The sequence below is a fragment of the Myotis nattereri genome (assembly GCF_964212035.1).
Source record: "Myotis nattereri genome assembly, chromosome: 12".
In the NCBI taxonomy this organism is placed as follows: Eukaryota; Metazoa; Chordata; class Mammalia; order Chiroptera; family Vespertilionidae; genus Myotis; species Myotis nattereri.
Genome location: NC_138087.1, coordinates 9,934,633 through 9,948,692, shown reverse-complemented (window position 1 = coordinate 9,948,692; position 14,060 = coordinate 9,934,633). Strand labels below are relative to the sequence as shown.

Genomic DNA, 14,060 nt, shown 5'->3' with positions numbered 1-14,060 from the left:
GCCTCTGAATCACCTCTCCAGGGGGTTCAGCCCAGATGCGAATCCAGGTCTTGTAACTCAGGAGACATGAACAAGTCCCAGCATCAGTATTTTATCTATAAAATGGAGATAATAAAACCTATCTGTCATACAGGCTTATCCTCAGAACTAACCGAGATGACATTTAAATCAAGACTTTCCTGGATTTCAAACAGCCAATGGCTTCTGCATCAATTCAGGATAGGCTAGGATATGTTGCAATAACACACAACTCCAGTATCTTAGTCGCTTAACACAAACAAGTTATTTCTCACTCATACCAAGTCTACTGTGGATCCAAGTGACTACCCAAGGGACCTGTCCTCCCTACTCAGAAATCTGGCTACCCAGAATTGCAAAATGAGGCCTACTATGGGATTTCAGTGACAGGGGAAGAGGGCACTAGGTCTCACAAACCATTAAATATTCCCACGTGAAAATAACATATGTCACTTCTGTCTACATCTCCCCTCAGGAGTGCATAAGTAAAATTCAAAAAGCAATCTAGGATACTCTATATAGCTCAGGGAAGATAGCCCAAAATATGGAAGTTACTAAGTAAGAAGTGGAAATTACCTCCCTTCCTCCAAAAAGCAAAATGTAGGCAATAAGACATGCCCCTCGGAAGAGAGGGCTCAAAGGCTTTGTCTTCTAAGGACACCAGCCACCACCGTCACTGCAAAAGCAACCTGGCAAAACAAAACCGACACAAAAGGAATTTGTCCTACGAGCATATCTTATCTGGCTTTCAAGGATGAGCGAACCATCTGTCCCATGACTCTGGGCGTTCTCTACCAGAGGGTACTGACTTAGTGACAACCTGTAAATGGGAAAATGATTAAACTGAGCTGGATGTAAAAGTTCTAGAATGAAGCGCGATACCACACGACATGACTAGCACACGCCTGTGCCAGTATGTGCATTCCCCTTCTCCTCTTTGGCTCTCGAAGCCAGAAACAGCTGAACTTCTGGGAAAGCTGCAAGTGAATACCTAATGGCCTATACTGACTTTTAAAAAGTTTAAACTGATTTTCTCTGATCGACTCTGAAATAGAAGCAATTGCTACCGAAGTTAACAGAGCCCTGACCCAGCAGGATTCTCATAACCCAAGGGCCTTGTGTCCAATGCTCCTGAGAAGGCTGCTCCACAAATGCACCGCTAACAGCAGTCACTGGACCCAAAGCAGCGGAGTGGACTACAAAGGAAGCCATCAAACAAGCAATTTCTTTTGATTAAGTTGTGTTTTTGACTAAATAAGCACTGAAATCCAAAGTTAAAAGGTGTAGAAAGAAAGTACTGGATCTGAAGTTTCTGCTGACTTAACCAGATATATAAAAATATTTCACCTGACTTCACAGAGGATTTCATAGACATTTATTTTATTTTATTGTTCTTTCCGTATCAACAATATGCCCACATTTCTGCCTCTCAGCTCTCTTTCCCTCCCAGCAGGGCTTTTCCTGCTTTGAGTAATCACAGTTTGGTTTAGTTTCTCAGCAGGCATGACTCACATTCCCAGTGCTTGGAATAAGTGCATCATTCTGCTCCCTTGAGTGTCTGTTTTCCAGCAACATCCCAAATACAAACCTAAAGTCAGCCTCGGACAGCGAGAGGGACCTCTCTGCTGCCAGGTCACTTGGCGAGCCGGTCTCTGGCTTCACTTCTGTCCAGGGTCCCACTGCAATTGTGAAGGTGGAGGCTGGCATTGGCATGGTTACGTAGTAATGCCAGCTTGAGCACCCTATAAACAGAAAGAGAAAAATCACAATGAGACCCATGTATGGTTCTAGACCTCACTTGTATCTTTTCTCTTCAGGCCGTTGAAGAACTTGTGTCCTAAGATGGTATGAGCCAGTTCTTGGAGGTGGGCCATGTCAACTGAAGGGGTACTAGTCCAGGTCTCAGGAAAAGAGATGATAGTTTCAGGGCAACCAGGAAGGTTTGGATCTATTCCAAGCATCAGTTTGAAGCCATTCAAGTGAGGCTATAAATATGAGGAATGGGGGACCAGCCCAATATATTACAGATAAAAAGAATGAGGAATATAAGACCTGAAGTTCCACAGTTAACCGGTGATTGAGGTGGTCACTAACAGCTGCAAACACAAGAAAGTATAGGTTGTATGCTTCTAGAGAGGCCAAAACCATATCTTATTCATCCTATTGCCTCGCACAGTACTTGGCATTAAAAAAAAAAATGCTCAGTTGAATGAATGGATGGATGATTAATGAACAAATGAATTATCACTTCTATTCTGCTAAACTATTTTGTCTGAATTTAATTCAAGCCCATCTAAAATGGATAGATATAGCAGAATACAATGAGACTAAAGAAAGGAGAGACCTAGGTTTTAGTCCCAACTCTGAAACTAATTAACTGTGTAAGTTCAGGCCTCATACTAGTATTCCTCATCCTTTTCATCTGTCAATATATTGGGCTGGTCCCCCATTCCTCACTGAGCAGATGAAAAGCAGGCCTGGAAAGGTTCCATGGAGCCAAGGAGTGCCAGCTAGTTGGAGCAAGGCTGGACTTACAGTTGGGGCTCCCCACCCAGCCAGGGGTGTGCCCCCAGTTAGTACATACCTTAGAGAAGGCTTTTACCAAGGAATAAATGATCGATAACTTGTAACACTATACTCCCTTACTTCTGAGATAGAAAAATGACTTTCATGTTTCTGAAATCTGAATGTGTCATACAACCTGATTTTACATAGTATCTTTCTCTGAGCATCTGCTATAAATTGATGGTACGTGTTAAGAGGAATTACTATCACCCTATGTTATGGAACACAGTTCTCCACTTCTCATGCTCCTCGTGTTCCATAATAGTAACACAACCTAGCCTTTCTTTCAGCCCCTCACTAACTCCATGGCAGGAGCTATTCTTCTCTTTCTTGTTTTAAGTGTTAGAGGGTTAGCCCTAGCTGCTTTGGATAGAGCATCAGCCTGCAGACTGAAGGGTCCTGGGTTCAATTCCAGTCAAGGGTACATGCCCGGGGTTGTGGGCTCAATCTCCAGTAGGGGGCATGCAGGAGGCAGCCAATCAGTGATTCTCATCATTGATGTTTCTCTCTCTCTCCCTCCCCCTTCCTCTCTAAAATCAATAAAAAACATATTTTTTAAAAAAGTCTTAGCCCGGTTGGCATGGCTCAGTGGTTGAGCATCTGAGCCATGGAAGTCATGGTTCAATTCCCAGTCAGGGCACATGCCTGGGTTGTGGGCTCAATCCCCAGTGTGGGGCATGGAGGAGGCAGCTGATCGATGATTCTCTCTCATCATTGATGTTTCTCTCTCTCTCTCCCTTTCCCTTCCTCTATGAAATCAATAAAAATATATTTTAAAACGAAGTTTTAGAGGGTTAAACACTCATGGAGTGGGCTGTGGTGTCCTATTTGGTTAGTAAGTTGATAAGAAGTCATATTCAGGGTCCAAATGTTAACATGCCCACATTGGCCCTCAGAGCTAAGATGACATTTTTCAAAGTACTCTACCAGTAAAAACCAATACTAAAGGTTAGATTCTGATCTCCATATGCTTGGCTTCTTTATCTCTCAACTAATTCTGAACTCAGGAAGGTAGAGAGTCATTATTTATTATCCTTAGAAAATACCAACTTAGATCCAAAAGAATATCCTGCAGAACTCCTCTAATGAAAAACAAAATTTTAAGTACAAAAGAAAAATAAATGATATCAACTGAATAAAAATGATATGATATCAAGTTTGGAAGTCATTAGAGGAAATACTTGAATGAGGAATATAGAAGGACATGCTCAGAATGGCTGGGAACACATCACAGAGGTATCCATTCTCTCAAAACTGGTTATACCTTTCATTCTCTTCTGGAGTCAGAATGTCACTCTTAAAATCACTCATTCCACATCTGACTAAGAAGCTGAAGGCATGCTCCTCTTTTTTTTTTTTAAATCTTTATTGTTGAAAGTATTACGTATGCCCCCCCCCCCCCCAGACTCCTCAAGCCTATCCCCACCTCCGGCCCCAGGCCCTCACCACCCCACTGTCTGTGTACATGGGCGCTCCTTTTTTATTTTTTTTAATAGTTTTATTTTTTTTAATTGATTTTAGAAAAAGAGGAAGGGAGAACAAGAGAGAAAAGCATCAATGTGAGAGAGAAACATCAAACAGTTGTACCAGTAAGCACCTCGACCTGGGTCAAACCCAAAATCTGGGTATGTACCCTGACCTAGAATCAAACCCATAACCCTTCAGTGCACAGGATGATGCTCCAACCAACAGAACCACACCAGCCAGGGCAAGGCATGCTCCTCTTTAAAGATGAGGGACTTCGAACAAGATGGCAGGGTAGGTAAACATGAAATAGGTACTTCCCTCCTCCCAGCCACATCATAATTAAAACTAAACTATAGAAAACCACCATTCCTTTCAGAATGCCTGAAATCTGGCTGGTTGGAAGCCCTACAACTAGGGACTTGAAGAAGAAGCCAAATCGAGACTGGTAGGAGGGGTAGAGACATGGAACAGGCTGGTCCCACACCCCCGTATGGCAGAGAAAAATCATGAGGGATATCTTGGCTGCAGAGATTCCCCCTGAATTCCCCGCTGAGAAGTGATGGGTCCCAGCCCCACACCAGGACCTCAGCCCAGGGTACCAGTGCCAGGAAGAGAAGTCCCCATAACTTCTGGCTGTAAAAGTCAGCCGAGGATCATGGCTGAATGACATGGAGGCTGCTGGAGTCCCAGACAGTTCCTTTTAAAGGGTCCACACACAGACTTACTCAGACTCATTCCCTCTGAGCTCTAGTGCTGGGTAGCAAATTAAAGGGCAACAGAGGCAGATGGGGAGGCACTGAATTGTTTGTTGAGCAAGAGCTGAGAGCAAGGGCAGCTTTCTCCCAGACAGATGTGCTGGCAAAAGCCATTGTTCCTTTGATGAGCCCTCCCCTTACAGAGCTGGCAGTCCGAGTCTCCATCAACCTGGCTAATACTGTTTTCCCCACCCTAATGATTTCCTGAGGCTCTGCCCCACTCAACTTTCAAGCCCACCCAAGCTGTTTCCAGTGGCTTTTCCATACCAAAGGCCTGTCTTGGCTAATGTTTCAGATTTTCCTAAAATCTCTCAAACAAGCAGCATCAGGCCTTGGTTCAGAGCTTGGCCTCTCCTGGGCACCTCCAAGCCCAGAACAAGTACCAGCCATCTGCTGACTGCTTTGTAGCTAATGCTGGGTGGCCCTGGGCAGTGGCTGACCTTGAATTGCACCTCCCTGGAGATCCCAGAGCCAGTGCACCCAGTGAATAGTTTCAGACCATTATGAAGCATCACTATCCAACCACTTTCATTAGCTACACACAAAAAAGGCAGACTCAGTGGGCAGCAGAACCCTTCTAAAGTAAGTCCTGCTCTGAGGGGTGGGCCACAGCACAACTGATCATCCATGGTGGTCAGAGGTTGATGGTTGGTGGTCACAGACAGTTTTTGCAGTTGATTGGCCTGGGGGTAAATCCCTCTCATTGACATGCCAACAGTAATCAAGGCTCAACTATAAGAGAAGGGTTACACAGCCCACGTGGGGGGCACACCTTGAGTGTCCAGCTTAGGAGATTGTGGAGGCTATACCACTGAGCCATATGGGACACCTACTATATTAGGCCACTCTACCAAGCCTGGGAGATGTAGCAGCTCTACCTCATACACAGAAACAAACACAGAGAGACTGCCAAAATAAGGAAACAAAGAAATATGTCCTGCCCTAACCGGTTTGGCTCAGTGGATAGAGCATCGGCCTGCGGACTGAAAGGTCCCAGGTTCGATTCCGGCCAAGGGCATGTACCTTGGTTGCGGGCACATCCCCAGTAGGAGGTGTGCAAGAGGCAGCTGATCAATGTTTCTCTCTCATCGATGTTTCTAACTCTCTATCCCTCTCTCTTCCTCTCTGTAAAAAATCAATAAAATATATATTAAAAAAAAAAAGAAAAAAAGAAGTATGTCCAAAAAGAAACAAAACTTCAGAAAAAGAACTAAAAAAAATGGAGACAAGTAATCTACTAGATGCAGAGTTCCAACCACTGGTTATAAGGGGGCTCAAGGAACTTAGTGAGGACCTCAACAGCATAAAAAAGGACCAGTCAGAAATGAAGAATAACTTACAGGGAATCAACAGTAGGATGGATGAAGCTGAGAATCAAATCAACAATTTGGAATATAAGGAAGCAAAAAACACTCAATCAAAACAGTAAAAAGAAAAAAGAATCCAAAAACATGAAAATAGTGTAAGGAGCCTCTGGGACAATTTCAAGTGTATTAACATTCACATCATGAGGATGCCAAAAGGGGAAGTTTTTTTTTTATCCATAGAAAATGAAATCACTATCTCAAAGCGATATCTGCACTCTCATGTTCATTGCAGCATTATTTTCAATGACCAAGACATAGAAACAATCTAACTTCCAAAGTAATGCCTGGATAATGAAAATGTGATACACACACACACACACACACACACACATACACACATATAATTTATTCAGACATAAAAAAGGAAATCCTTCCATTTGTGACAACATGGATAGACCTGGAGAACATTATGCTAAGTAAAATAACTCAGACAGAGGAAGATAAATAGTGTATGAGATCTCACTTATATGTGGAATCTAAAAAAAACCCCACAAGAAAACAAACTCATAGAAACAGAGAGTAGATTGGTGACTGACAGGGGTGGGGGTTTGGGAAGACATTGAGGGGAAATGAGTGAGGGTATTCAAAGGATGGAAACCTCTGGTTATGAGATAAATAAGTTCTGGGGATATTACGCACTGCAAGGCGACTGTTAACAATACTATATTGTATATAATTAACAAAACTGTATTGCATATAATTAACAATACTATAGTGTATATTTTATAGTTGCTAAGAGAGTAGATCTTCAGAGTTTTCACCACACACAATAAAACTATGTGAGGTGATGGATGTGTTAACTAACCTTATTGTGGTAACCACTTCACAATATATTCATGTATCAAATCATCACATTGTGTACCTTAAACTTACAATGTTAGATGCCAATTATATCTCAAGAAGTCTGGGGGTGTGGGGGAGAAACACTATGTTTCTCATTTAGCATTGAATGTTTGACGTGATTTTTTTGCTGCCTCTCTGGTCCTTGTACCATCCATCAGCACATGGAGAAGAAAAGACTGCTTGGAAACAGCAGAAGCTGAAACTGCTTTCAATAGAGAATGCTGCTGGTGGAATAGAAGGTATCTGTTAGACGCCTACACAAGGTCATGGAGAAGCCTCACCCAGTGCCAATGACATCATGTCCCAGCACCTTTATCAGAATGCCTGTACACTCAAGGTGATGGGAGGAGGGTGGTGGAGGCCAGAACTGATGTGGCAGGGGAGAGGAAGGAGATTAGCAGTTTCAAAACAAAGTCAGAAACTTTAAATGACCTGGAGTTTGGGAGCAAAACAGTGAAAGTATTAACAGAATCTGAGTTAAATCCAACAAAAATATTTTAAAACTGTCATTACTCCCTCAGTCTCCTCTGAAGTTAAATCATGGGAGAAAAGGGATTTTTTGGGGGGAGAGGGAGGGGAAAATGTCTTGAAAACATCATCCAAACCCATATTTTAAATGCTCAAGATGATTTTTTCCTATATAGCCCTCAAGATTTTAATTTATTGATTCTTACAGTTCCTCTACTTCGTGGAGCTCATTGGGAATAAACTGCTTCATGCTTTAAGCTTTTAAAGCCAAAAACTTTTTCAGGATACCTAGAGACAGTCAAATAGGGCCAGATCAATAGCCTGGGCCAAACAAGAACCGACCAGGCGCCCACTTCCCAAAGACCCTGGCTGGACTCCATAGAAGTTTCTCAAAGGTGTCCAGGCCTGGGCTTCTTGTCCAACCTGGGTGAAGGCTTAAGTCACCGCAGTGACACCTGAATGCTTCCATTGCGCTGGGGAGGCTTTTACTGGCCCCTACCATTGGGACAAGTCTCATGGCCTCACGCTCTGAGTTGTCCATTCATGGACTATTCCACAGAGCCGAATCTGGCATGAGGACAGCCCTCTGCCAAGGGAGCTAGCTGCTCAGGGGACACCTGACCCCATCTTCAAACCAGACTGCAGAAAAGGCAAAGGACCACGTGGAAATACTGCCCCAGAATGCAGAGCACAAATTCCAAAGAAAAGAGAAATAATTTCTGGATGGGCAATTGTTTGGGATAAGCCTACCTTGAAAAGAGAACTGATGAAGAGCATGTCTCTTCTGAGTATGCCTACTGATACAGTTCCAGCCCTGGAACTGACTACTTGGGCTCAGCTGCCTGCTCCACACTTACCAGTTTGGACACATCACTTCATCTCTCGATGCATCAGAGTCCTCATCTATTAACAAGGGAATGATCATAGTGTCTATCTCAGAGGATTATGTGATTTAGGTTAGATGACATACACAGAAATCACTAAGGCATAGTAACTGGCACATAGTAAGTGTTGAAGAAATCTTAACTGCTGTCGTCTTTATGGCTGCCTCCCCCTGTTGCTTGGGCTGACTTTCTGGAGGCAGAGACGAAAAATGTTGAAGGTATGGCTGCCACATGTGCCTGAAGCCTGTGGCCTGATGAGGCCCACATATGGGGTTTAAGGTTGAATGGCATTAAAACGCAGTGCACACAAAGCGATCCATTTAAGGAGAATGACAGCCCAAAAGGGGGCATACTGCATGACTTCATATAGAATGGGCCATTTGGAGACTATTTAAATGGTGTTTACTTTAAATGAGCCAACCTTGATGAAATAGACAGTGAATACCTTCATTTTCCTTTTTTATTCAATCCACTTGCCCTAGGCTCCCTTGCTACCCCAGCTGCAAAACAAAGAGAACATGCTGTACTTGAATTAAGCTGAGTTTTTCCTCTGCAAAGGCCAGAAGCCCATCACACCACTGGATAATTTCAGGGCCCGGCCTGGAATCATTACCAAGATGAACAGGGAGTGGAAGGGTGGGGACAATAGGAACGGGCCTAGAGGAAGTGGCGCTCCCAACTGCGCAGGCCTGAGCAGCCACCCAGCTAGCCTCCCTTCGGAGCTTCCACAGAAAGTTCCCAAAGGCTCTATGCCACCTTCTCAAACTGGAACTTATTTAAGGGGTGAAATTCTTAGACTTCAATTGTCTCACTAGTAAGACAGAAATTTAATATCAGATATTGTTCTTATAATCACACTAGCAGCTGCTACAAGGTCCAAATAGACATTTTCATCTCTGAAATAGGATTGAAATTGTCCTTAAAGATAACTGTTTTTTTTGTAGGAATAAGTGTTTGAAATGGGTCACTTTTCAAATCATAGGAGGCAGTCTAAAATTTAGTTTTGAAAACACTTATCACTGAGAGTGTGAAAACAATTACAATAATTATTTTCGTCATTTACTACTCTAAAAAACTGTCTTACGAATAGTTTGAAGATCCTATCTTCCAAGGGAGGAAGAGGAAAGAGGGAAAAAAGAACGTGATGGAGTCGTCAGCTCATGGTTAGGGAAGAGGACTCTTTATGGAATACTGTGAAAACCTGTGCTAATCACTTGTGAAAATCATTTTCATAAAAAGAAAAAAAGTGTGAGAAAAACATCAAGATACTGTAGTCATCTTTACACATCGATCCTGCCCACTGATAGTAAATTCAATACAAAATGTATGTCCAGCCACTGTGCTCTGCTTAGGGGAGTCCTGGCCGCACCCCCTCAGCACAGCAGAGGCAGCCTTACAGCTCAGCTCCGGAGGCCAAGGCAGATGATTTCTCTTTGCAAAGACAGGCTCTCAGCAAATATCTTGTATTGAAAGAGTTATTATTTTCACTGAAAATTAAAACAGGCACTTAATTCTTCCTATTAAAAGTGGATCAAAGAAGGTGAAGGGATTAGCCAAAGAACAAATACGCTTAACCCATAGACACAGACAACAGTGTGGTGACGGCCAGAGGGAAGGGGGGGCCGGGCTAGTGGAGGTGGGGGGAATGGGTACATCTGTATTAGTGTCAACCATTAAAAAGGAAAGTTAAAAAGAACACAAACTTTTCCACTGTAGGCTAGACAAATAGCATGAAGCACTCAGAAACTGATAAACGCTTTTATTTAGGTATCATACTTCTCTACTCAACAGTCCCTGCTGCTTTCCTACCTCAAGGCTGTTTCTTTCTCTAGTCAATATCCTTAGTCTCAGAACTTCCTGCTCAAACTATTCCATACATCAAGCTATTTCATTATTTTGGAACACCTTTGTATCACAAAGTAAAGATGCTTAGCAATATGTACAGGAATATGCATGTTTATAAGTACATGCAGACACACTCTATGTAATGTATGTGTTATGTATATTTTGTGTATTGATGACAATACATTTAATAGATCTGCAAAAAGAAGGGAGAGCTCCCAGTTTCAGTTGCTCCTCCTTTCTTGGCTTCCTGCTCAAGCGCTTGGGTCTTTCAGCAAACCCCAGCTCTCTTCTTTCACTTCTACACAGATGCCAAGCCTACACATCCTGGTTTTATGAGCTAGTGTCACCCTCCTGAATACCCGTGGCGTGACTGCCTTTCATTAGTTCTTCTTCGCTGTCGCTCAAGGGTGGGAGCTGGCAGCAGAACAAAGGAGAGAGTAAGCGCGTCCTGGGCTGGTGTGTGCCAGCACTGCTTAACCAGGGCCATGTGCCAGGTCATGCCACCTCTTCTCAAGCACTGATGCCACTGGCAAGGCTTTGGGTTTCCTTCCTTCAACATGGTACCGCCTGAGGCACAGGAGACCCATGAGAGAATGACCTCCAAGATGATTCTTGTGAACCAGGTGAAAGAGCGCCACCTACTGAACAGAGGACACAGGCACCTCCCTAGGTTTAGAGGTTTCCCCTGGTGGCTAATGGATACCTAAGGAATACATGGCACCAGGACTGGGATTGGTCTTGCAAGCCTCACCCTCCATTCTGACCTATGACACAGACAACCTAGTTCCCCTGAAACTTCAGCACAAAATGGATGGTCAAACTACACCAAACCATCCTGCTCCCGATGGTCACAGGTACACTTCAGTACCTGACCCACATGAGAAAATTCATGAATATCAAGCCTAAGACAAAAACCCACAGCAAGAATCGGTATGCACATGCCTGCCAAAGTCATCATTATCCAAAAGAAAGCATGATGACTTCCCCGTATGCTCAGGATGGTGAGTACAGCGCTGGGAAGGCAAGAAAGAAACGAATGACCTGACACAGACTTAGAAAGTGCTAGGCATCATCTGAGCCCTCGGGAGAGATGTAAGAGCAGAACACAGTGCTGGGTCACCAACAGCTTTCGGAAGAGATGAAGGCGTTCGCTCCGTACTCCCAGCCCTTGGAACACATGTATGTGTACTAGCCCAGGAGAGTTTTCTCTACTCTGCATTCTCTGCGGTGAAAACACTTAATCATAACCATTCCAAAGTGCTTTTAATCTACCATTTCCTTACACATAATTCCTGGTTGCATGCGGTGGGAGCAGTCTAAATGGTATTGCTCATTTTGAGCCATCCAGAGGGAAGAAAAGTTGGTTTTCAATTGCACACAGGAGGGTCTGGACTCTGAAATCTTGGCTTTTCCCTGGAATTTCCCACAGAAAGTCAAGAGAGAAAATGTCAGAGAGCTGGTCTGTTTGTTGGGCAGGCCAGAGAGTAGCATTTTGCCCAGGATGAAGTAATGTCTACGGTCTTACTTTTGAATAGAAAAATGAAATCAGATCCTATGTGAGGGCACGTGTAGTTTTTAACACCTTTCACTTGTTCATATGCTTTTTCTCGTACATTTGGAAAGAGCTTAAATTAGTCAGTCTTGTTCATTTACTTGGGGCTTCCCATGAAAAATGCAAGTGGAGCATTTTATTTTTCTAGGACGTAGAAATACACTAAATTAGATTCTACAAAAATAAAACTAAACAAAATAAAATTAGCAAACACGGGAAAATACGGATGTACCACACCCATTTTTCCCCTTTAAAATCTACTGAGCCTCGAGAAAAGGCATGAACTCTAATCAGAAGCGGAGCCCGAGAAAGGCCCCTGGAATCACAGCGGTTTAAAAGCTCTCCCGTGCACATATTACTTCCGTCTGATTCCACAGAACAGTCATGCCACACATAAGCATTAAGCACCTGTGCAGACAAAGCACTGGGTCTCTGTGCTTCATGGGATGGCTACATTTTGGCAGGGAATACGGGACAACAATTACACCCAGGCTACCATTTCTGTCTGCCCAATGACATTATGCTGAAAAGGTCAAATAATAAAGGAGCCAAACAAGTGGATCTAAATCTATGGCCTTGACTTAGCCCTCCTGAGAAACGGGTAGTGGCTTCTCGGCTAATACAATTCTTATGATGGGCATCAGGCTACAGTCTAAACCAGCGGCCTTCTCATTACAAACAGTCAGGAATGATCTCCCTCAGGCAGCAAGGACTCAGGACTCCCATCCTGTATCCCCAGGCTGCTGTCACCTCTGTCCCTGTTATCTGCCTCATTGCATGATGCTGCTTTGGTGCTCTGCTCCTTTTGGGAAATCAGCTAACGCCTGGCAAAGGTGCTAATGGGGCTGGTGTGGCACTGTGGGAACTGTGGGTGGAAGGTAGGGTTTGCCACTCACATTTCCAAGGGTAGCTCATCATTTTAAAGGACACTGCGCAACAGAGGAGGTCCTCTGAGACCAATGTACCAATCTAGAAAACGACTTAGGAAGTAGCATCATCTCGTATCCACATACCATTTTTTTCCAAGAAGGGTAGAGATATCTAGAGACAAGATTCCTCCCCCAGAACAGCCATCCTGGGCTGCAAAGCGCTCCGGTGGCACTTGCTCCCGGCCGCCCTCTCAGAAAGCCAGCTGTGGGCTGCAGGAGGGGCTGTGCTATCAGCATGGAGTGCTCTCACCTTGCCACGCCTCCCTCAGCTGGAGTTGGTCAAGTCTGCTCTGAGATACCACAGAAGGTGCAAGTGGTATGAACATTAGCAAATCCCAACTAGCATGTAGTTGTTGCTGTTGTTAACTCTGTGCTGAATTGGTAATTCTGAAAAACAGTCACAGATATATTTCTGGAGGTATGAAAAGTTTCCACAAAAATGATAAAGGCAATCCTTGTTTTAATTTCGATGATACTGCTCAAACAGACAGACAGATATTGAAGGATCAGATGACTCTGTTCTGAAAAGGACCCCGTTAGTAAATATTTTAAGCTTTGAGGGCCATGCAGGCTTTGTTTCAACTGTTCGGCTCTGCCACTGCAGCACCAAAGTAGCCATGGACAAGGGCCGTGTTCCAATCAAACTGTGTGTCTAAAAACAGGGCACCGGCTGGATTTGGCCAGTCGATCGGATTATCCAGATATAACCGAGTGCTGCCAACCAGTCTGAGAGTTCACACATGCTCTGTGCTGTGACCGTGCGGAGGCAGGCACACTGTGTTAATGACTGAGAGCTGATGAGGAGAGCCTCAGGATGATGCTTCTCCTGAGTGCAGGCTGTGCCCTCACCGCGTGCTGTGCACACAAAAGCTTTCCCGCACCGGAAGGAACATGGTGGAGAACAGACCGCCTGGCTCACGCACGGGCATCTCCAAAGAACCTTCACAGGGCTGAGAGCAGCACACTCACACTGTCAGGGGCGATGACATTACAACAAAACAGTAACCTTTGCATTAAACGTAAGTTGTTCATTTGAATTTTGCTGATTTAACAACTTGGTCTGTGCTTAACTTATAATTTTATTTTGGCTTTATAGATATGTAAGAGTTATAAGCAAACAGAATTTATATCTAATCTTAACATTCATAGTCTTAAAATATAATTCTAATACAAATAATTTCAGCCGACCCTGGTAAACCATGAGATTTTTTTTCCCCTCTAAAAAGAAAAATAATGCTCAAGTTCAAGAAACACTGCCAAACACGAGCCTTTCTGTCTGAACTGCAGGGCCAAACCATGAATGAGACAGTATGCAGGCTTGGTTAGGTGGGGGGCAGGGAGAGCCACCCCGCATCGTGGGGTGTGGT

At 43.9% G+C, this 14,060-nt stretch overlaps 1 protein-coding gene across 1 annotated transcript in view; it reads right to left on the bottom strand.

The window, feature by feature from the left end:
• The window catches only part of AOPEP (aminopeptidase O (putative)), a 324,231-nt gene that overhangs the window by 247,803 nt on the left and 62,368 nt on the right, over positions 1 to 14,060 (bottom strand). Inside the window, exon 4 of the mRNA XM_081103533.1 lies at positions 1,607 to 1,760. Within this exon, the coding sequence (XP_080959659.1) occupies positions 1,607 to 1,760 (154 nt within the window). The remainder of the gene's footprint in view (positions 1 to 1,606; positions 1,761 to 14,060) is intronic.